This window comes from Nymphalis io, chromosome 11 (genome assembly GCF_905147045.1).
Source record: "Nymphalis io chromosome 11, ilAglIoxx1.1, whole genome shotgun sequence".
Classification (NCBI taxonomy): Eukaryota; Metazoa; Arthropoda; class Insecta; order Lepidoptera; family Nymphalidae; genus Nymphalis; species Nymphalis io.
In genome coordinates this window covers 11148429-11174084 of record NC_065898.1, presented here as the reverse complement: position 1 = coordinate 11174084, position 25656 = coordinate 11148429, and the positions used below count along the sequence as shown (strand labels likewise).

The following is a 25656-nucleotide window of genomic DNA, read 5'->3' as shown; positions in this document are numbered from 1 at the left end:
CAACGCATTTCGAACCGATACAGATATCATACAAAAACATACATGTCATAACGAGTACTTCATTAAATATAATGGATGCTGTTTTATAAAACTGTACACGTACGTACGGACGCGTATACTCAGTAACGTCCTTCACGTCAAAGGGAAAGTCACTTTTGCATATTGAGTAGGCAATTAGTTCAGTTTAAGACAAAGACATGCATTTAGTTTATTTTAAAAGTAACATTTAGTTGCCATATTTTATCAGTGTATATGAAGCTTTTAAGTAACAGCCTGTGAATATCCCACTGCTGGGTTAAGGCCATCTCTTTTTTTTTTTAAAAGGTTTTGAGCTCATCCCACCACGCTGATCCAATGCGGGCTTTCCTCACGATGTTTTCCTTCACCGTCAAGCACGAGATGAATTATCAGTGCACATGAAAATTCAGTGGTACTTGCGCGGGTTTGAACTCACGATCATCGGTTAAGATTCACACATTCTAATCACACAGGCCATCATGAAACTTTCAAGTTTCATAAAGCCAAAATTGAAGCTTTGAATTATTAATTAATTCAATTATTAAAGGAATATTAATCACATTCCATAATGTGCGGATTTATCGGTAAATGAAACTAAGGAAGAGCTTTCCACTGTTCACACTATACATATTCAGTAGCGAATCTAGACAGCGCGATTCAGGAAACTGACAGTTTTAATTAACGCCATCTATCGCTACCGAGTAGTAATACACGCCATTATACATCTTCACTACAAGTTTAATGTCACTACGCCAAAATTACCTACAAGTACTACCTTTTTTTTTTTATAGAATAGGAAGGCGGACGAGCATATGGGCCACCTGATGGTAAGTGGTCACCAACGCTCTTAGACATTGGCATTGTAAGAAATGTCAACCATCGCTTACATATCCAATGCGCCACCAACCTTGGGAACTAAGATTTTATGTCCCTTGTGCCTGTAATTACACTGGCTCACTCACCCTTCAAACCGGAACACAACAATATCAAGTATTGCTGTTTTGCGGTAGAATATCTGATGAGTGGGTGGTACCTACCCAGACGAGCTTGCACAAAGCCCTACCACCAGTAATATACCCAGTAATAGTACCTATTATATAAAAGACCACACGTGCATGGAATTCATAATCTCTTACTTTATATTTCCATAAACTTGTTAAATAACTAATTGTATTGCAATAAAGTATATATCCTTATATCTAAGTATATATCTTTCTAAAAATCAGTCATAATAAACCCGCAAATAACTCTTGCCTCTTTATTTATCACCTCATCACGACTAACGTAAACCACAGAGCCGATCGTAATGAAATTTGACATAAAGATAGCCTGGGACCTGATTATTGATTAAGGTTATACTCGATATGTTAATTATTAGTTTCAAACTTAACCATAGAATAATAAAACATTATGCGATGACGCGGATACTGGCTTGGAAGGCCGAGAGAAGAAGAAAGAAGCTAAATAATAGTACTAAATATTACCAATATTTTTGTCAATTAGTATACTGCCCAGTATTGCTACATTTTTGACACATTAGAGTAATTATTTATTTTAGTGTGATTGTCCGCAATATAATCTGTAACTGCAAACGAATACTCTAAAAGACAGATGTTTTTATTCTTTATTTTAAATGTATTTTAAAAAGACATATCCAAAGATGTACAGAGTACATTTTTTATGTATATTTTTTATAATAAATTTAATTTTGCACTTAAATGTAATCGATGTTACAAAAATGTCATAGCATAATAGCCGAATAACCGCCATATAATTCCTTGTGTCATGGTCAAATACATTTAAAAAAAAACATTATAATCGCATTATACATAAAATAGTAAATAAATTAAAAAAAAAGCCATTAAAATCAGTATAATATACTGCTATCATTATACAAAACCATGAAGGTACAATTTGAATCTATTATTTCGCAATCTGTGACATTCAAAACATAGTTTAGCTACGTAGCAAATATTAATATTTTTTTATTAGATAACAAAATTTTGAACAATATAATTCGGTATTGATTATTATATATTATTATTTTTATTAAAATAATCACAAAAGTGAATATGCATTATTGTTATGAATCGTTTTTTAAATATCAATTTATACATTTGCATACTGAAATACAATGCGCGTAATCTAAGTCCGTCCGACGCCGTTAGCAGTCCGTGACGTCCGCGCACGAGATACAATGACCATAATCGACTATTAACGTAATTATTTTAAACGCACAATACCTGCGTATTCGCATTACTAACAAGTGACTCCATTAATTGTAAAAAAAAAAATCGATCATACCAATATAGAGCCGAACTGACCCAGTGGCTAGACAGATGTATCTTTACCGAAGATTTCGGGACGAAACCCGGGCGCCAATGATTTATCATGTGCTTTATTTACAGCACATGCACGTATAAATTATCCCGTGTTCGGCGATGAAAGAAACATCGTGTCCAAAATCCAGTACAACAATTCCACTCAGATGATAGCAAACACCAGGACCAATCAGGGATTGGAAACTTAATGCTTTACATAAAATTAACTTTTATAACATTCCCATTGACAAACGAAAACGGATATTCACTTCATTCGTTTTTGTTCATTCATAACGTCAGTACGAATGTACATTGTTTCGTTCGTAGATAGACGATGCTATTGATAAGTGGAATAACAAAAACGAATGAAATTGACTGGATTGTACTGATTTGACCTAAGCATACGTGTAAAATTGCAGATCAATCGGTTAAAAAGACGCATTTTTGAAAACAAGCTTTCATATACAAAATTTTATTTTTATTCTCTATTTCAATCGGAGTAGGGGTAAAGGTAAACAAACCGTCGATTTACAAATTGCATGCGATTTTCTAATTGTTCTGCTGTATTACGGACTATAAACAGTTCTTGATTAATTTACCTTTATTTATAACACAACACTATTCCACTTAACTAGTTATAACCCACATTGATCTAATTTTCGAAGTTCCAGAATATCAAAGATTAGATTTTTTTGCTTCATCGTTTCTGATACGCATCGCTAAGATCTGGAATACCCTCCCGACCTCCGTTTTCCCCACCACCTACAATAATGGTACCTTTAAGTCTAGAGTGAATATGCATCTTCTAGGCAAGCGCGCTCCACCTTAGACTGTATCATCACTTTCCATCAGATGTCATAACAGTAAAGCGCTAGCTTATATACTTAAAAAATATATATATAATAGATTATTCAAGATCTCAACCAATGATATCGCGTCAATTGATATCGGTTACCAATGATATCGGTATCAAAGTTATTTATTTGGGTTTACTTCTCTTGAGGTTGGAATAGGTTATATTCTATTGAGTGTCTAGCGTGGGCGGAACCACGAAGACGGCTTGTCGCTGCTGTCGGACGAGACCTTTCACTACCAGCCGTTGCGAAGGCTATGGTAGAGCACAAGACCTCCTGGATGGCGATGGTTGCGTACTGCGAGCACGTCATGTCAGATGTCTCTGCTGAACTCATGCGCCGCAAGAGAGTAGGGCGTAGACGAGTGGCCTACGGCCAGCTACCCCCTAATGAATAGCCTATGGGTGGCAGATGCGGGGACGTCTGCCACCCGACGAGAATAGGCTTTAAAATAGTTGGAGGTGCACCAAGTGTTCCGATGCACCTGTAACAGGAGTAAAACATAGGGGGTCTGTATTCGGACAATTGCTGACGAAGTCGCTGATGTGTGCGAAAGCGTTCCCGTGGCTTCGCCGCATAGCAACCTTGGGGTTTTAGTCGGTAAGAGTCCGACATAACTCCATCGCCTCCCCGGGCGGGGAAGTATCCGAAGAGGATTTTCCCAAGAAAAAAAAAGACTATATTCTATTGCTTGTTGATGATTTCTTTCATATGGAGCCAATATAGATTTAGAATCAGTCAATCGTGGTTAATTGCTCACCATAAAAAGTATTGTCATTGCAACTGAAACAACATGTAAAATAACAACAGCTTAGGATAAAGTGGAAGTGGTTCTAATTCGGCTTGACTCACACAAACGAACAAACAAGCATTGCAAGATAAAAAAAGATAAAAATATATTTAAATCGCCAAAGATTGATCAAGATCATTTATTTTTATGATTATAATATTGTGACGTAATAGTGTGTCAAATTTAATTAATATAAAAAAAAAATATCGTACAATTCATATTTCGTTGCAGAATTTTCTAGTTTTATATTAAATACATTTTATCGTCATCATTGAAACATTTTACCGATTTCTAGTGTAATATTTACCTTTACGAAATTTTGTAAAAGTTTAGATAAGAAAAGGAAGTTAGATATGATTGATAATTATTTGAAGAATTACTGTCGATTCAAAATGGTGTATCGCCGCAAACGTCCGTTTAAATGTTTGACGTCTGACGTCACGCATATTCGCAGAACTAAGCTTGCTTGAAAATAAATCGCAAAATATAAACGAGTTGTGTTAAAGCAAACTCAATTTACTCAGTACATTTTATAATTCAGGTAAAACACATCGATAGAGATTGAAAATATAAAGTTTAAATTCATTTAACTTTTGCATAAATGAGATTATGTCCTCTTGACCTATTTCAGTCATGGCGGACATTTAGTAGTGAACACTAGTTTCCGTTAGTGAGTTAGTTATGGAGTGTGTCAGATGTCAGGTGTATCCTATGCCCTTTTCTGTAACCCTGATAACGTGTATGCAAAATTTCATGATAATCAGTTGAATATTTAAATGTGAAAACGAAAAAAAATTTCAAATTACTTTTGCATTTATAATATTTGTTAGGATTAAAGTGCAATACACTCAATAGTGTGATGGGACGGCAATCCGACACGAGCGGAGAGATCAGGCGGGAGACCAACGGCTTTATTACATTGCCGACTTTCTAATTCCGAGAGTGCGAGCTGAGAGAGTTTCTTCACAGAAAAACCCGGATACTTTTATTGCTGGCCCAGGAACTAGACATATAAACGCCGAGGCATTTATTATTTATTCAGTTAAATTCGACTGGAATACTAAATGCACCGTAAGTGTAAATATGTCGTGCATTCCACGATAAAAATGAGATTTTTATAGATAATGAGTTGAATGTACCTGAATATAATATTACCAGCTTTCACCAGTAATTTCGTTTACATGGAATTAAATAAAGCATCAGTATGGTTGCCTCAGATTCAAATACGTCAAACTATATCCATACTCCCAAAAATCTGTTAAGCACTTTAGCTAAAAACAAAACTAGATGTACCTAATGGAAAAATCGAAACAACTTGCAAATCATTACATACGACAGAAGCGAAAACGTTTTAGGATAGAAACGTTTCGCTAAAACGTTGCACTCAAATTCGACCTTGAAATTTCTCTGTCACGACGACAAAAGTAGTTTCATTATAAAAAAAAAATATCAAAAAATCTGTAACTACCAAAAAAAAGGTTAATAATGTCTGATCGAAAAGCATCGCAATGATTTAATGCTTTTCATAGACTTCAACAAGAACGCTTGCCTCGTTGTATCTCATTCAGTTCAATTAATTTCGTTAAATGAATATTATTGAAGACAATTATAATGTCATTGGCGCCATTATCGTTGCTACGAGAACGATCTGGAGCCAAGCGACACAACACAATTACATAATTGTTTACAATACATTAGTATGTAGATAAACGTTTGGTTAATTTTTAAATAACAAATAAACGAATGGACTTAAGAGATAATTATACAAACATTCAAGTCATTTGTTAAAAGTATGGCTTCGATTCAGGAGTCGAATTACGAAATTGATGGTGACATCGCTATTCCGACGAATAATCGAACTTGAGGTGATCGTTTCGAACCCGTAATCTACCAGTTATTATTTGGTAGTTGGAACATACAAACATTCACCATTACAAATATAAAAATGTTTTTCTTACATTAAAAACAAATTAGTAAAGAAGTTATGTTAATGGTAATGTTTAAGATAACTACCGTTGCTTGATCTGGCTGTGTTAGCAATTGCATTGTTAACATTATAAAGAAAAAAAAAACAAAGCCATCAAGCATTATATTTTATAAATAATAGAAACCTCTTTGGTCGTGACATCAACGTTGTAAACAATAAGCGAAAGCCGGTTTAATGAAAGTCGAACCCTAACTTGCCAGATTTAGGGTCTCAATTATAATATACGTACGGCGCTTTACGTACGTAACGTTGGCAATGCGCCCACGTACCGTGTAGTAAAATTCAAAACAAAATATAGGGAGTGTGAAAATGATTTATTTGGCGAACCGTATATATTTGCATTACGAAGGTAAAGTCGTATCTTAGTTTAGTTACTCTTCTAACTAAATTATTTATGACCTATCGCTTAAATTGAACGCAAGATGTGTAAAATTTAAAAATCAGTAATAACTGACCTAAGCACTAAATATCATTAAGTGCTTAGGTCATAAAATAATCCCTTAATACTCGTGCGTCAGTAAGTACACATTAATAAAATAAGTAGAATTATAATGTAATGACTAAGTCACACAATATTGATACTCCGTTATCAGGTCTGACTCAACCTTATGTCGGATGACAAAACATTGTTTTATTTCCTTGTTTGTAAAATCATATTTCTATTCAATCGAATTAAAGTAAGTAATGTATTTATAATATTTTATTTTGGTATTACTCATTCAATGTATTCATTGTGTCATTTAGCGGATGACAAAATTGACTTTGAAGACCACAGTTAAAAAATCGTTTACTCAAATTCAAACTTCTTTATTCGATTGAAGCATTGTATTTATTTATCGATAATCGAAGTAAAAACTACAACCGGTTCGCAAAAGCATACACGAGAAGAACTGGCGAAAGTATCACTATGTAGTAAATTAGCAATTAATAATCTAACATCCTACAAATTATGAAAGGCATGTATATATTATTGTAATTTTTTTTTTATAGAATAGGAAGGCGGTCGAGCATATGGGCCACCTGATGGTAAGTGGTCACCAAAAGCCCTTAGACATTGGCATTGTAAGAAATGTCAACTATCGCTTATATAGCCAATGCGGCACCAACATTGGGAACTAAGATTTTATGTCCCTGTATTTTTTGTGCCTGTAATTACACTGGCTCACTCACCCTTCAAACCGGAACACAACAATAACAAGTGCTGCTGTTTTGCGGTAGAATATCTGATGAGCGGGTGGTACCTACCCAGACGAGCTAAAATATATATAAAAATATATAAAATTTGTCGTATGACAGAAGATGGAATATGAAGAATTTATCTTAAGAGGAAAAATGAGGTTCCCGTGTAATATGTATATCAAGATGCGAAGTCATGCTATTCCCTAAAGGATATGACGACAGCCATTGCCCCACTTTCTCTGGCCCTGAAGTAAGGTTAGGGCAACGATAATATTAAAATAACTAAATATTTCTGGAAATAAATAATATTACATTTTAATAATCCTATAAATACTTAATTTCTCGATTACCATTACACTCTGTTTTGTCCATATGTATTTTTACCACTCCAGAATCATGATCTTCCTTCTTAAAACATCCGATTAACATTTATACACCAAAACTTAGGAGCCAATTACATAAAGGATAGGAGAAATTCTATTGCCAAATGCTTTCCATTTTTTGTTTCTGTTTAAACGGTGAGTAAGTAAGTGTAATTGATGACACAAAGGAAAAACATCTTAGTTGTCATGATTGGCAAAGCGTTGATTGCAATGGATTAGTCAAAATAATAGTCTCTACCAATGTCTATGGCCAAACCTTACTATCAGGTTCCAATTTGTCATACTACCTTTTTTATAATAATTAAATAGAAGAAGGTAGTTTCCTTAAAAATGCTTTTTATACTGAGCACTGATATCTTTACCTTTATTGTCATGGACGAAGAATCGTATACATGCTGTAAATGATAGCACCCAGACTTATAATAAATTCGAATCAAATAAAATGTATTTTATTCAAGAATATTACAATAAACTGTTTTTTTAATCGTCAATATCTTAACTCTCCTACAGTTCCGAAAACTAACTGAGAACATCGTTACCAAATATATTATTAATTGGAAAAAAAACACCAGCGCTTTCGTACAGTAATCTTTTTTCATGATCAGGTCGAGTTCCCGATGTTCATTTTAAAGTAGGCTTCGTTTAACGTCACAATCGCATGCAAATGCTAAATATAGAACTAACAGAAGTAACCTCGCAGTTGACCCACTTTAATTCCCTGCAAAATCGCCCTTGACGGATTAAAAAAAAAGCAAAAAATTCTAGACGATAACAGGACAGTTTCTATGCATCATAAAAAGTGAATATTCATATTTGAATACCTAGGAATACAAGTTTTTTTATTTTTTACATATTTACTGCACATAATTTACAAATATATAAAATAACTGGTAGTACAAAAGTATGTAAAGGCCTTATCACTTGTATAATATATCATTATCACTTGTTGAATATATATGATAATGTTAAAAGACCCAATATATTTTCGGTTACATACATATATATACTTACGTATAAATTTGTAAGAAACTAATGATATACGTTAAAAAACCTTTTCCAAAAAATATTATAGCGTTGTAAATTATATTAACTGCATTATCAAAGCACGATCAATCGTGATATCATAAATTATATCATAATACTTATATATATTTAAGTATTATATAAACACGATCATAAATTGAGGGTCATACGATTGTTATGATAATTTTTCCATGTACGTTCACGTGGCATGTTTTTTTATTGTAGGTATAGGGCGTTTTTACTACATATTGACGACAATCTTACAGATTTGTTTGCTCTTGCAAAAAAGAAATACTTTTATATACTTGAATTAAATAAAATTTACTTTATTCTATATTTATTTATGACCTACAAGAAAAAAGAAATAATTTAAAAGCAATTGAAATGAATTCAGTTTTAAAAAATGGGGTCAAAGGCACACTCGCACGATTTAATATTTTTAATAGGGCTTATACCAAAGACCTCTAAATGTCCTTGAATAATTTTACCGTCTGAACTGAGTTCTGTTTCGGATTGGGATCAAGGTTGTTTTTAAATAAGATCTTAAAATAAAAATTAAATACTAAAATATTGCCCTTCGTTAACATTATCATAAAATCTGATATAAAAAATTACCTCCATCTTAAATTAATTATAATTGGGATGCTTCTATACACTTTAAAAATAATATGTTTAAGGTATTTGAAGTTTCCAATAAATAAAATGTCCGTTGAACACTGTTTCAATTAAAATTAAATGGCAACATTGATTTACTAAACTGATATTTAGATTAATATGCTTTAATCAAATACTGTCTTATTTATAAACATTGTTTATCGGGTTATTAGTTAAACAATGCTGTGTATTCCTTTTTCGAATGTCAAATCAATAATGTCAGAAAGAGAGAAATCATTGGTTATCTAAACGATAACCATAAGCAACGTTTAGAAATAAGGCCGATAAGTTCTTACTGGCATTTTTTATCGTCAATTTAATTACTTTAAAGTGAAACTACAACCTGTTGGAAATGTTGATTGGATGTGAGTAGACGTGGAAGAGGACGAAACCATGAACTAAAGCCTCTTTAGTACCTTAGACATTCTAAATCGTCTGTCACGATGTGACATGTGACGTCATCAAAGTCTTAAGATCTAAGAACCTTATCAGACCTCTTGTCTTCAAGTGTAACATCATGAGTAGATAAAACAATTACGAAGCTTCGCAAAATAAACGTTAAATAATAATATAGATGATACATTGCAATTTAAAACAATATTATAGCTGTAACATGTGGTACATCATATTTAACGCCCACTGCAAAATGATTCGGTTTTTTGGACGCTTTTATGTGACTTGTAACTATTCGTTTGTTTTGGTCAGTCAAATCCTATTAGCTGAGTTAGAACCACTTCCTCTCTATGAAGTTTAAATTTTACATGTGGATTAGGTTGCGATGAAAATGATATTTTATGGTACGCGTGACCTGATTCTATACACAGGGATTCTTACTCTGTTTAAGGAATTCTATAATAGTAAACAGTAAAAAAAAATGAATTTACTATTAATTTTATATATTAGCTGCTTCACACTGTATCAATTTTGTTTTGTTTTCCTTTTAAGCCTTAGACCTATCTAAGCGTGTGTTATATAGCCGTTTCTCAATAAATAGGCTAATAGGACAAGTCGGTCAGGTCGATCCTGACGCTAGCGCATTCAAACAAACAAACAACTCTTCAGTTTATAACACAGTGTAGGTATTTAATTTGTAAGCCGAGATGGCCCTGTGGTAAGAACGCGTGAATCTTAACCGATGATCGTGGGTTCAAACCCGGGCAAGCACCACTGAATTTTCATGTGCTTAATTTGTGATTATAATTCATCTCGTGCTTTACGGTGAAGGAAAACATCGTGAGGAAACCTGCATGTGTCTAATTTCACTAAAGTTCTGCCACATGTGAATTCTACCAACCCGCATTGGAGCAGCGTGGTGGAATAAGCTCCAAACCTTCTCCTCAAAAAGAGGAGAGGAGGCCTTTAGCCCAGCAGTGGGACATTCACAGGCTGTTACGGTTACGGTAGGTATTTACAAATGTATATATTTGTATACATAATACAGGCATAGAAGTAAATTAGGTACTCACCCGTGCACTTTCATCGAGGGGCTTGGCGGGACCATCGTAGTAGCAATTTAGCGTTTTCTCAGTCCCGTTTTTACATACGCCATACCACACGCAATGACCTTCTGCAGACGCGGTTGGAATCTGTAATGAAAAATTATTATTAGGCCATGAGAGCGATCGTAACGGTAGAGATAATTTGATATTATATCGAGGAAACTCTTGCCTGGAATACTGATTATTAACGATATAGTCGGTGATTTGTTTAAGTACTAAATAGCTTCTATTTCACAGACTGATTCATTGGTCTAGTATCTAGATAAAAGACTGCAGATCTCAAGGAGCTGGGTTCAGGTCGGATCGATAAATTAATTGATTCTTCTGACAAAATATGTTCATTAGCATCCCTGAGTCGGAAGTTGTAAGTGTGAACAAAGAATGTGACCAAGTGTGTGTGTGTGTCTCGGAACGCACAAATAAGCAGTTGGTCCAGCGCCTAAACTCTTCCCGGTCGTGTAGGATTTGCTGTCTCCTCGGATTATAAGTGAGCGCACCATAATATATCCTGTGCAGGTAGACTTCATTGAGATTAGCCGCCTTGGCCGAAACCGGTCAAAAGAACATCATCAATGCACAGTCACAAAGCATATCAAAACTTAATCATCACGAAGAAAAAAAACACATTGGCAAAACTGACCTCTACAATACTAACTAGGTACTAAATATTTGCTCGTTAAGATTCACCTAAATAGAATATATAGCGCAACCAAAAAAAAAACCAAAAATGCAATATTGACAGGGTCAAAAAAATCAGACACTCAAAAAACAAGTTATCGATCCAGACGCTGCTGTTACCAAGGGCATTGTTTGGTATGCGTATCTTAAATCGTGAAATTCCGAACCAAAGTTAGCAACGGCAAGTCTTGAGAGAAAAAAAAACCTTTGGCGTTATTACTATCGTAATATTTCGTGTTAGCTTAGCTTTGCACAAGAAAAAACCTCTACAACGCATATATTTTATTTGTAAGCTTGTCTTTCTGGTTTGATACATTCGCCCATTGCCGGTCACAAATTCCTATCAATTAAAAATTTTTCACTCAGTTACCTGGAAGAAATCGCTGTGTAGCGATAAGGTCGCCATAATTGTACATTTATTTAGGCAATATACATGTTTTGTATTTTCTCTTTGTGGTGTGATGTACAATAAAGTATTAAAGTAAAGTAAAGTAATCAATTTATATATTATTAGCATGTTAAACAATTGTATGGGCACATGTTAAGTGGAATTATGTTGACGATATTATCAAAGAAAATCAAATAAAGAAATATACTATATATTATATATATACAGTATATTTATAATATATATAGTATATATAATATATATATAATATATACTATATATATTATAAATATACTGTCCATGGACCATGAATGGACCATTCCACCATGAAACTAGGAACATACGTGTGATTTTTTCATGAAGATTTTTTTTTAAATATCCAATTGGTTTTATCCGCCACGCCACCGCCACCGCCACAGCAATTTTCATACCGCTCCGACCGCCATAATAATTGATATGTATCATACATATATTTTAATAATAATAATTTGATTGTTGTATATAAGTGTAATGATTCTTGATGATTTTTATATTTTATATTGTTTTTGATTAATCTACCATTAAAATTTTATCACATGTTCCATTTATTTATTACAGACAAAAGGGACATAACATCTTAGTTCCCAAGGTTGGTGGCGCATTGGTGATGTAAGCGATGGTTAACATTTCTTACAATGCCAATGTCTATGGGCGTTGGTTCCCCTTACCATTAAGTGTAATGACTTTAACTATGATTTTATTACGCATCATTCGATTGTGAACTGTTGTATTGTAAGGATCAACCGGAATAAATAACTAACGATAATATACATTTATATCAATGAACTAGATTAAAGAGACATTTCAATGTAAATATTTGTACATATAATATGATGAGGTACTATTAAAATACAAAACACACATTTCTGGTGAACTTAACTACATTTCCTTTGCCACATTAAAAGCTACAACAGAATATATAAAAATAAATCGTTAGTTCATCATGGCTGTTATAAAAACAGTAACTAAAATTTTATTAAACATTATTTCCATTTATCACAATGAATGCAATAGTGACGATTGAAACGCTTACACACTACATAACTTGTACGCATCAGAAAATCGAGACCTAATGTAAAACATATACTAAGCAATAAATTCAATTTCTTTGTTTCTGTTTTACGATTTGATATCAGAGAAAACGATGTTTTTTTTTTAAAGTTAATTCCTGAACGATTCTCCACCACAACTACAATCTTTTACATGTAAAACACTATCCGTTGTGAAGTTATGCATTGACGTGTTAGGCAGAGAATTTAATTCAAAACGTACGTCACTCCGATGTCATGAATTAACTATTTCATAAGCAAATACTGTATCCATTCCTACTTCAGCAATATATCAATAACACTGAGGTGTAACATTTTAAATCATGTCCTACTAATATTCGTTTTTACTGAAATAATCATCGAATTATTTAACGAAATACAAAAGCAGACATTTCTAATAATTTACAAAGCAACAAAACTATATATTAAATGGTTTTTTATCGATCACCCAAACATCGCATGTTCAAATGTACTTGAAGAAATCGAAATACATTTCGACGAAAATTTTCCACTTCTTGCTGTTGTGAGTGTACGAATGTCAAATTCAAATCTCGAACAAATAAAAAAAAGAAACGCAAAAAGATGATTGCAGCAAATGAACAAAAGATAGTATAAGTATTATCTTCGCGATAAAGTTATGACAAATTAAAACTTGACAGATCATTGAACGTAATGTTTATTCTAGATAACGAAATCAAACACGTAGAAATCGAACAATAAAATACAATAAATACTCGTCTTTGATAAGTACAATTATATCTTTGGAAAAATATCATATTAACGATATATTCAATATTTATAAAACCTTCGACCAGTTCAGACCCTAGCTCGGTTGAAGGTTTTATAAATACGGTTAATTGGTACATCACACTATATATATATTGAAGACGTCAACATATTGGTATTCTATTAATATTAAGCATGTGTATATGAAATTAAATTTAAATTCTCACTATTTGTTGTACGAGATACTTGGAACTATATGGAGACATTATATACTAATATATTTAAAATTTATTACGCAATACATAATGACTTTGAAAACGAAGCAATTCTAGATTCTAAATTTGATATTCAGTTGAACTGATGTAAACAAAATAGCGGATGCATACACAGATGGTATCATTGAATATTTTTCAAAATCAAATACAAATGGGGGCACTTGACTTAAAAATCATGCGGGTCCGTTACATTGACGTTGATAATATTAATAGCTTTGAAATGAGAGTCCGACCTGATTTAGAAATTTTTGAAAATAGGAATCACACGCGTGGACTCCATAATTTATCTCATACATACTGCAAAACGCGCCATTGAAATACATATCAATATTCTAACAAAGGAAATAAATATTGATAGGAAATATGTTGCCCTTTTTATATATATATAGTTTGGACTCAAATATTACCTTATAATGCAGCAATTATTTTATATAAAAAATGTATTTCGTATATCTCAGAAACGGCTGTAACGATGTGGCTGAAACTTTGTATTTAGATAAGGTTATACTTTTTATCTTTACAGGTATTCTTGAAAAAACACAATAATCAACAAAAAAATATTTAACTAACCGAACGAAGCTCGAACACTCAGATGCTTAAAGTATATAACCTTTATAAACCTAATACAGGTTCATCTCGTTTCGTAAATACACTCTATGCATACATCTACTTTTATTTCGCAGGCTAAAATTTTCCTATGGCAAGCTATGCTGAACACCGCCGTTTTTCAATAATTCATATATTCTGTCGAGCTAACTTCCTTTAACAACTGACGCCTGGCACAATAAACAAACGATAACAGTAAAACAAAATATCACTAGGCGTTGACGTGTAATCGAGTGTCGGGTTTGATTTTTTTAGAAATATTTCATATGTAAAGTGAGAAGTTTAAAAATTACAGGCACAAGGGGCATAAAATCTTAGTTCCCAAGGTTGGTGGCGCATTGGATATGTAAGCGATGTTTGACATTTCTTACAATGCCAATGTCTAAGGGCGTTGGTGACCACTTACTATCAGGTCGTCCATATGCTCGTCCGCTTTCCTATACTATAAAAAAAAAAATCCAATCTCGCGTTCGGACGCTTCGAAAATTATCTTAAATTTAGATAATAAAGCTCATTTAATATTATAAGATGATTTCTTATTTTAATTCAAGGTATGTTGTGTATACAAGCCGAGATGGCCCTGTGGTAAGAACGCGTGAATCTTAACCGATGATCGTGGGTTCAAACCCGGGCAAGCACCACTGAATTTTCATGTGCTTAATTTGTGATTATAATTCATCTCGTGCTTTACGGTGAAGGAAAACATCGTGAGGAAACCTGCATGTGTCTAATTTCACTGAAGTTCTGCCACATGTGAATTCTACCAACCCGCATTGGAGCAGCGTGGTGGAATAAGCTCCAAACCTTCTCCTCAAAAAGAGGAGAGGAGGCCTTTAGCCCAGCAGTGGGACATTCACAGGCTGTTACGGATGTTGTGTATACATATGTATATGTTCGGTAATATTCCATTGCGCTATTGCAAACGCATATACTATTTGTTTAATACATGCATTTTAAATTCCTGTATGAAAGCGTTTATAGTGAAAATATTGTCAAAATAAAATCTGTTTTCATTTTAAAGATACAATTTTTCATTTATATTTTTTAAAATAAATAAAAAAATAACTGCTTAGATTAAATACTATTTTGAGGCGCCTGGCGGTTTTCTTTGTCATTTGTATTGTGTTCATTACCTATATAAAAGGTTATTTGACTCTAATTGGTTATGTAACGAACTTTGTTAGTTACTTGAAAGCAATTATTTATTTATTTATATATACAGTTTTTGATATATAAATATTTTTTTTTTATAGAATAGGAAGGTGGACGAGCATATGGGCCACCTGATGGTAAGTGGTCACCAAACGCCATTGGCATTGTAAGAAATGTCAACCATCGCTTATAGCCAATGCGCCACCAACCTTGGGAACTAAGATTTTATGTCCCTTGTGCCTGTAATTACACTGGCTCACTCACCCTTCAAACCGGAACACAACAATATCAAGTATTGCTGTTTTGCGGTAGAATATATATATATATATATATATATCAAAAACTAAATCCCATGGCGACATTGGATATATTTATTTATTTGGTAAACAGTTAACCTTATATTATATTAATCTTAAACTCGCCAACTATGCCAAGGGTGAATTTGTATCGAAAACAATTTATATTACGAATATACTATTTTATATTAGATTTGGAATCAATTTATATAAGAACTTTTTTTAAATCTGATGTATTACTTGCAAACGACGGTTTTAGTTAAAAGAGAGATAGAGAATCAATTCCGCTGCAGGTTTAAAGCGAAGCCTAACAACCTCATATCGATCGGAGCGCGATTTGTGTGTAAACACGTCTGGCTTTGAACGCTAGTAGCCTTGAATAATATTTAAATAACTATTTAGATACATAAAAAGACTTTTTTAACGAAATGCATCTGATATATTAATATTATAAATCTTACTTGATATAATCAATTTAATTATGATTTTATAAAACAATTATAGTTACAATCTCAATTAATCATTCAATCATAATAATTATTTTATTTCTAGACTTTTTGTCACCCTTTCTGAATCCTTAGTTATCGTAGGAGCAGACAAAAGAAAATATTTGTGTTAAGCATAGCCATTAAAACCTGATGGATGCGCTTAGATTCTCACCAACCCATATGGAAGCGGAAGTTAAACGTTTTATGTGACACACTGCGCCGATCAAAAAAAAAATGGGATAAGGGCAAACGATAGACATTTTTTTAAATGAAGTTATTCGCGTAAATTTCTACAAATACTTAAGGAACTGTTTATTTACATTTTTCTGAAATATAAGACAATAGTGGCCTTACTGCTTAATTTTTCCTATCTCACGTGACATTGACGAAACAATATAAAGTTTAATTAAAAAAAAGTTACATTAAAGTTAACTTGCTAGATTTTATTCATAAAAGAAAATAAGAAATCACCTTCTTTAAGACACCAATAATAAAACACGTTTCTAGAACATACGATAATAATAATTATGGAACTGATAAAAGTAAGTATGTGTATCACACTTGCTCATTAGTAAATATATATAATCAACTATAGATTACTTAAAATATGTAAACATACAATACTTCCGTGTCGTACTGATATTGATAAATAATAAAATTTAAGGAAGTTGATAAGAATATGTTATAATATATCGTAATGCATGTCAAAGTAGAGGACATCATAATGATAAATAAATGGTTATTTTATTGTTTTTTTTTTTATAATGGGCCACCACATGGTAAGTGGTCACCAACGCCCATAGGCATTGGCATTGTAAGACATGTTAACCGTCGCTTACATCGCCAATGCGCAACCAACCTTGGGAACTAAGATGTTATGTCCCTTGTGCCTGTAATTACATAATTGATATTGCTGTTTTCCAATAACAAAGATAAGTCGACCAAAGTAATAATAACTTACGGGAACGTTTTATGAATAAAATAGCTTACAAAACCGTTCGTGGTTCCGTCGCCTGTTATAATAATGGTATTTTTGTATTGATCCAATTATAAAGACGAATAAAGCAGTATAATCAAGGATACGAGAGTCATATTTTATAACTAATAGTTGAAGCCAGTATTTCCAACATGAAAAAGAAAACATTGTAAAAATAAACTTATTAGCAGATTTATGAAACTACAAACTGGTAAAAATACAATCAAATAAACCAAGAACGACTTCATAGAAATAGCTACAGCTTGATTAATGTATCTGAATTTTGCATCTTAATAGACTCCAGGCGCGCCACACTTTCCTGTAATCAAAGCCCGAGGGTCAGAGACACCTTTTATCTGGTACACGAAAGCAAACCATCAATATCAATTTCCAAGGCAGCTCACGTAAAGCAAAATGGAATTTATATCTTCCGAGCATGGAGGTGTTTTAACTGTAAGCTTTTGTTTAAAGAAATAATGTTACCTTTTCTTTTATAAACAACAATTTCTTTAACCTTTAGTTTACTTCTAGGTAAACGACCAGGGTGTAAGTTGTAGTCTAATTTAAAATAGTAAATAAAATTTGTAGTTTATATATATATTTTTCTTTAATGGGAAATCAATACATACCTACCTATTCTCTTAGTCAACTCTTTAACTTTCTACGACCCGACTATTAAATACAAACAAATCTATTACATAGAACTTATAAATATGGATAATTCAAGAGAGACTGAATAAAAAAGATCTCATAATAGAGAACTAAACGAACTAAAGATGCGGGTCAAGTGAAAGCATCGATCTCCCGATCATCTCTCCAAACGACTTTATATACAAAACTAAACTAAAATTTAATATTGTCACCCTTCAGACGTATCCGGTATTAAATTTCTAAAAGAATAATAAAACTTTTTATCAACATACGTTATCATTTAATGACAACTTATTATTTTACTAATAATCCTTTTACCATTTTTTATCTATATTTTGTGGTTCCGTTCTTATTATATATTTCCGATGTCGGTTATGTTCTAACTTGTGATTTCTTTCAGCAATGCTATTACGAAGCGAAATGTTGACATATGGTAATATACTATTTTGATGCGTGTATTCTTGAAATGTTCGAATTATTATGGTCATTGTTGCATATAACCTTATTACATTTCACGACCGATTTCTGCAGTGAGTTTCGAGTTTGCTCTAAAAGAATAGCCTTGTTGACTGGTCAATTTACTATGAAAATATACAACCGCTGTTAAGTGCTCGTCTGAGTGGATAACACTCCCTTTCGATTTAAATGATGAGTGAGCCTGTCTAATTACAGGCACCAAGGTCATAGCATCTTAAATTTCCGTGATTGGCAGCTCATTGACAGCTAAGATACTTCTAACAGGACTAGTATCTATGGGCGAAGATGACTACTATCAAGTGGCCAATGACTCCTCTATCAATGGCTTTCTATTATCAATATACAAAAATTCTATGTCGACGGTGTAACTTTCTTAATAAATAAACTAGTATCTTCTTATTCAAAGCTCAAATTACTCGATTGTATAAATTTGATGTTAGGTAAGCACACTCAGTTCCACGTGTATAATGAGTCCGACTTGCCAACATGTGTTGTAATGAGCTTCCAAAACATAGAAATCATGGTATCGACTTCTCTAATTTCAATCTAGAATTACACTATTCAAAATATCGTCTTGTATTCATGAATATATAATACTAATAACGCGTTTAAGGGAAGACAACCCCCCCCCAGTCGTTTCCAGTCGCAACGTCTATTCATAATTTCACGATTATTTATAAGACTATACGCATTTATAATACTAGTTAGGTGAAAGTTTTAAGGAACTATATGTTTCGTTACTGCAAATTAGCTAATGCATGCAATCCTTGCATTGCGTCTTTATATTGTTTTTGCTAACAACTTACCAATAAAACTCGCGCACCCCCATTGTACGTTGATGCTATGCAATTCTTTAATTGACTCATTATATTATAAGGAATAGGATTTTTTTATAAATATAAGAATATATAATTAATTTTTAGGACTGTACATACATGATTGGATGACTTTAAATTGAAAAAGAAATGTAGGATATCCCTGGACATTCCGGTCATTTTAGAATAACGAACATAACAAATGCTGGCGTGTAACTTAATGCTTTAAAAATTGGGGTAAACATGAACCTGATGACCTTCTACATGTTTTAACTGCCTGTTCTTATAAATCGAAAAACAAGATCGACCCCGATTATAAATATTAAAATGTTTTAATGCTAATTTGTCACACGTGGAAAGTGGAAACACACCGCTATGACGTCACCAGATACAATTGCTATAACCACAGCAACATTCGTTTATCGAATGGCATCCCATATTAAACATTTCAGTTCGATTTAATCAAATTATGGCATTTCGAATTTGGAAGTACCTTGAACAAAGTATGAATTAACAATGATGAAGATTTATGTTCAAACTTCATAGCATTTACCACTCAATACCTTCGGAAATAAAGTACATTTTCGTTTGTTATTTGTCATCAAGTACTTGTAGGGTGTAAATCAGGTCTTTCCAGTTCAAGAATGAGTCATAATATTACTCCTGTACATGACTGTAATAAATGCTACCTTTATTTAAGTATATACTAGGAAGCACTCTAGCACTATTCTGGTACAATATGTTGAGAATATTTTAATCAACGTTGCCAAGACATTGTACCAAAATGTAAAATTAATTACAGAACAAAAGAAATGTATACAATTAAAATCCAAATCTTTTTTTAACATAAAATAGGTAGGCAAACAGGGGACTGTTGTGTCTCTTGTGTCTGTTATTACACTGGATCACTTACCCTTCGAAAAAAAAATTCGAGATGGCCCAGTGGTAAGAACGCGTGAATCTTAACCGATGATCGTGGGTTCAAACCCGGGCAAGCACCACTGAATTTTCATGTGCTTAATTTGTGATTATAATTCATCTCGTGCTTGACGGTGAAGGAAAACATTGTGAGGAAACCTGCATGTGCCTAATTTCATTGAAATTCTGCCACAAGTATATTCCACAAACCCGCATTAGAGTAGCGTGGTGGAATAAGCTCCAAACCTTCTCCTCAAAAAAAGGGAGAGGGGGCCTTAGCTCAGCAGTGGGATATTCACAGGCTGTTACTGTACTGTACTTACCCTTCAAATCTGAACACGACAAGACCCAGTAATGCTGTTTAGCGGTAGAATATCTGATGAGTAGGTAAACTTCCTAGACGGGCTTGCGCAAAATGCTTGCAATTACCCAAGCACTGTTTTTTTTAAATGATTTTAAGCTTATAAACAAATACTATCCTTTATTTAGGGCCGACTTTTCAATAATTTCATTAGTTTATTCTGAAGTATTAGTTTGACATTACATGACGTCACATTTTATTCTTCTTTTAAAAGTTATAAAACGTGATTTAGATATTAAATAGCCTTTGAGATTAGATAAGTACGATTACTACGCAGCATATATCTGTTGTTTACTGAGATTAGTTTTTTTTTTTTTTGTTTATAAATAACTTTATTGGTAGCAACGCTTCATGCGTTTAAGTTTTGAGGTACCGACAAGGTTAACCTTGAATTAGCAAGGTCATTACTGACACAAACATATATAAATAAAAGGAAAAATGCATTAAATTTAATAAATAATTAATTTAAGTATGTTTTACAACGATTTAATATTTAAGAATAAAATTTGTCAACTATCACGTTGATTGTCCTTAGATACTGGAAAACCGATAATATAGAGCTATGAAAAGCTGTACATCTTGCTTAAGCATAACTATTACTGATATGTTTCGCTCAATTAGTTTGTGTGTATTTAAATATAGTACTTTAAATTAAAAGTAAGTCACGTAAAATCCCGTAAATGGCCCGCAGTTGAGCATAATTAAGGGTATGTGCCACGACGCTGCACCAGTGGGGTTTAGTAGATGCACATGTGGAATATTATCCGACAAATACGGGTTTCCTAATTATGTTTTCCTTCACCGCCGAGGACGAAATAAATTTTTAACGTAATTCAAGTATGAAAACTCATTAGTGCTTGTTTTGAAGCTCAACGTATTTTACGCACGGAAAAATATTATATTAAAATAGGAAGGCAGACTGGCATAGGGGCCACCTGATCGTATGTGGTCACCGCCACCCATCGACATTGGTACTGTATGAAATATTAACCATCACGCGCATGACGGTTATGCGACGCTTGGGAACTAAAGACCTTACTTATGAACGTAATTTAGCAGGTGATTAGTTAAACAATGTTGTGTCTTATTCTTTCTAATGGCAAATCAATAATGTAAGAACGAGCGAAATTTATTTACGTCTTCCGTCTTATATACTCAACAGATCATCAAGACATTTTGCATACACTTTGTCAACGATACAGACAAACACATAGGCACAACATAGTATTAAAAACCTGCACAAAAACAAACCCCGCCCCCCTCACACGCGTGCTAAGCCGCTCACGGAAACTAGCTTCATATATACCTAATATGACGGTATCATAAATCCTCGCTGTACCTACTTGGCTACGAAACAAAAAATAATCATTCTCACACTCCAAATCAATCATTGCAAGTATAAACAACACGTACAATGCGAGAATGTGTTATATTATACACTTATGGCACTGAGCGGTGCTAACGAACTAAGAACAAAGTACGTGCATAATAAAGAATATATATTTAATCTGTGCCCAAAATATATTTCTAACACTTCGTTAAACGAACGAAGGAAGAATCTTTTCAGTTTTGAGCTTTATTGTAAAATAATAACTTTTTCAAATGACTATAAATTCAAGGACAATATGTATCTATTCATTATCTTCATACACGGTTCCATAATACTAGATAATAACTGCTTTTTGGAAGGTAATGGCTGTGTAGCGTCCGCTGCGCAGTTACTTCGACTAAATTTATTTATTTATTATATTCTGCAATTGAATCATTTCGCAGAACCTTTAACATGTTTGCGATAATTCGCATTTCAAACAAAATGGTTACATTTTTAGTAACATTTCCTGATGTCCATATATTGCAAGCTGAGATGGCCCAGTGGTACGAACGCGTGAATCTTAACCGATGATAATGGGTTCAAACCCGGGCAAGCACCACTGAATTTTCATGTGCTTAATTTGTGATTATAATTCATCTCGTGCTATACGGTGAAGGAAAACATCGTGAGGAAACCTGCATGTGTCTAATTTCACTGAAATCTGCCACATGTGTATTCCACCAACCCGCATTGGAGCAGCGTGGTGGAATAAGCTCCAATACCTTCTCCTCAAAACGAGGAGAGGAGGCCTTTAGCCCAGCAGTGGGACATTCACAGGCTGTTACGGTACGGTATATATTAATATCTTATAGATAAATATTAATACATTTATTTATATACGCAGCACAAAATAATTTGAACATTTTTATCTAAGAATAATAAATGTCTTTATTGGTTTAGAACAAGTTACATACAGTCAAAAAGGCCCTTTTACCCGTAAACTAGACAACCCCGTATCTTAGGGGCCAGTGACTTCCCAATCATTGTTTACATTTATTAAACTTATTGTCGAGTTTACATTTCTGGTTAATTAAACAAAATACAGTTACAAAAAAACAACCGAATCGTCATTGTCGTCAATCGTCAGAATTCGTTCATTGTCGCTCAATTATTTGTGAATTTTCTAACGTCATGTATTAACTGAGTCAACAATATTAATGGTAGAATTTATAGAAAGGAAAGTTACCACTAGTGTTTATTGAACTCTAAGGTACATTGACATTGGACTTATTGACTATTTCATCAGCTAGAATTAAACCGACGAGCTTACGACAACGTCACTCTGATCTATTTTAATCCAATTTATAAAGTAATCAATCATTTACAATACATTCTACTAAGTAATAAAGTTGCTTCTAATTTAATTTACTTATACAAGAACATGTATAAGAATACATATCACAAAAAGCTTATATACAAAGGTTAACTTCAAAGATAATTGAGTCAATAACTTTGTCGAGTCAAAAACAAATGACATGCGTTCGAAATAATTTTAGGTCGAGGGGAATAATTATACATTCCGTTCACAATTAATTATGCATGATGTATCAGTTACAGACCTTGAGACACGACAGATGCAATACAATTAATATCAAGTGACTACAACTGCGGTTGTCTAATAGTTAGCTTACGAGAATGAAGATCCCCAGGACATCGGTTCAAATCATTGCCATTTTTTGTCAAGATATTCTTAGTAAAAGAACAGAGTTTGGTTGTGTTAACAATGCCGTGCCTTAAAAATCATATAAAACCTGGTCTGGTAAATTAATCACTATCATATTATATCCTTTGCATTTGGATAGTCATCTTTGATGGTGAGTCGTCTGCCATGGCCAAAATTCGGTGAGAAGGAAAGATGTATCTCCACTTTCGCAAGGACATAGGTAGGCGTTTTAAGAAAAAAAAAATCCAAAAAGTTTGTTTGTTCTCTACGCGTTCCTAAATAGTTGTACGTCTGCGAAGGTTCCGCTTGACCAAAAAAAAACAAGGTCTGTTCTTCAAGATAACAGTTTGATATAACCCGGGCCGGGTAGCCAATTAAATAATAAAATAACATTTAATGAAATAACTTAATGAACACTTACATTACAAATGTCTACTAAAACGAAAAACTATACATATGAACATCTTTATATATTTTATGTAAAAAAGCCGATATATTTGTCAAACTTCGCGTTAAAATCATGTACCAATCATATACGTCACAGTTGCAGACGTCACTAAATATCAAATAAAATTCGACAAGCCTGTTTATAAATAGCATATTAGTAAGACTCATTCAGATTTTTCTAGATTTCTATCGTCAGAGAGAAATATTTCCATGACCGATGAACATCTATAATTATGATTATAATTACCACTATGGTATGGCGTTATAAGGTAACATACCACTAGTAATCGATTATTATTAAACTATTTGTTTTGTTTTCGATAACCGTCGATAATCTCCGTCCTTAAACTTCGCACATATCTTTAAAATATCATCATGAATCTAAGCTTTATACGTGTCACCGTAAAATTGTAAATACCGTTCTATCTATCTCCCGAGATTGTAAACTGACGAAATATTGTGAACCGTAACATACTACTTACAATTAAAGCATTATTTTTCGGTACATACACACATATATATGACACATCGTCCTTAAATTAATTTGCTTATAGCAAAGAAGCGAAAAACTGTCGAATTAACTTTACATTATAATATTATATGGAGCAAATGGGCCATCTGATATGTAAATGATCATTACCACCCCATTTACAAATATTAACTATCCCTTACATCCTCAATGCACAACCAACCTTGAGAACTAAGATATTATTTCCCTTGCGCCTGCAGTTACACTGGCTCACAACAATAGGTATGTATTAGCATTGGTTAGTTAATAGGAGTTAACAGTTTTGCGGTATTTCAAGGTCAAAATAGACTGAGATTGACCGTTTGGACGTGTACTTCCTGAAGATATTGCGATTTTGTAACATGCGTTTCTTGTTTTGAGGGCTATCTGTATTGTAGTGGTGGCATATTGATTTCGATATTTATATACTGCCTTATAGCAGGAGTATCACTTTGCATAACAATGATTTTCCCTAAGTGGGGGAGGCTATTAAGCTAAACCAGTTTGAATTGTTACCAACCCAACCATGTTAAAACTGGTAAATAGCTACATATGTATATACATAATTGTTTTTTTTTTAAATAACGGCAAGCATTAAACGAATAATTATTTTTAGACATACAATCATTTGTTACAAAAATGTATATTTTTTTTTACATAATGGACCAAAATCATTAATTATTCAACAACAGACCAAAACACTTCTTATTACAATAGCATTAGTGTTATGTTTAAAAGTGATTTCTGGTTTGGAATTTTATTTTAGTATCCAACAACATTATCTCATACAATATAGTATATGAATTTAGCATAGCATTATTTGCATTTAACTGAAAATCAGTGAGGTGTGAATAACAATGTGTTGCTGCTTATCATAGTTTCCAGCTTCAACTTACATTATACAACATACACACATATATATGTATATCATATAGGTGATATTTATAGCTTTAATGAGCAAACAGATTACATTCACATAAATAAACGCATTGTGCATTTGCTTTGTAAATACTTAATTTATATGGATTATTTTGTATTTAATTTAAAATAATGAAATAATCTA

General features: G+C 33.0%; 1 protein-coding gene across 5 annotated transcripts in view; it reads right to left on the bottom strand.

The window, feature by feature from the left end:
• LOC126771720 (NPC intracellular cholesterol transporter 1) overlaps positions 1–25656 on the bottom strand; it is a 60424-nt gene that overhangs the window by 31929 nt on the left and 2839 nt on the right. For all 5 annotated transcript variants that reach the window (XM_050491753.1, XM_050491755.1, XM_050491752.1 and 2 more), the window contains exon 2: positions 10676–10795. In XM_050491753.1, the coding sequence (XP_050347710.1) occupies positions 10676–10795 (120 nt within the window). The remainder of the gene's footprint in view (positions 1–10675; positions 10796–25656) is intronic.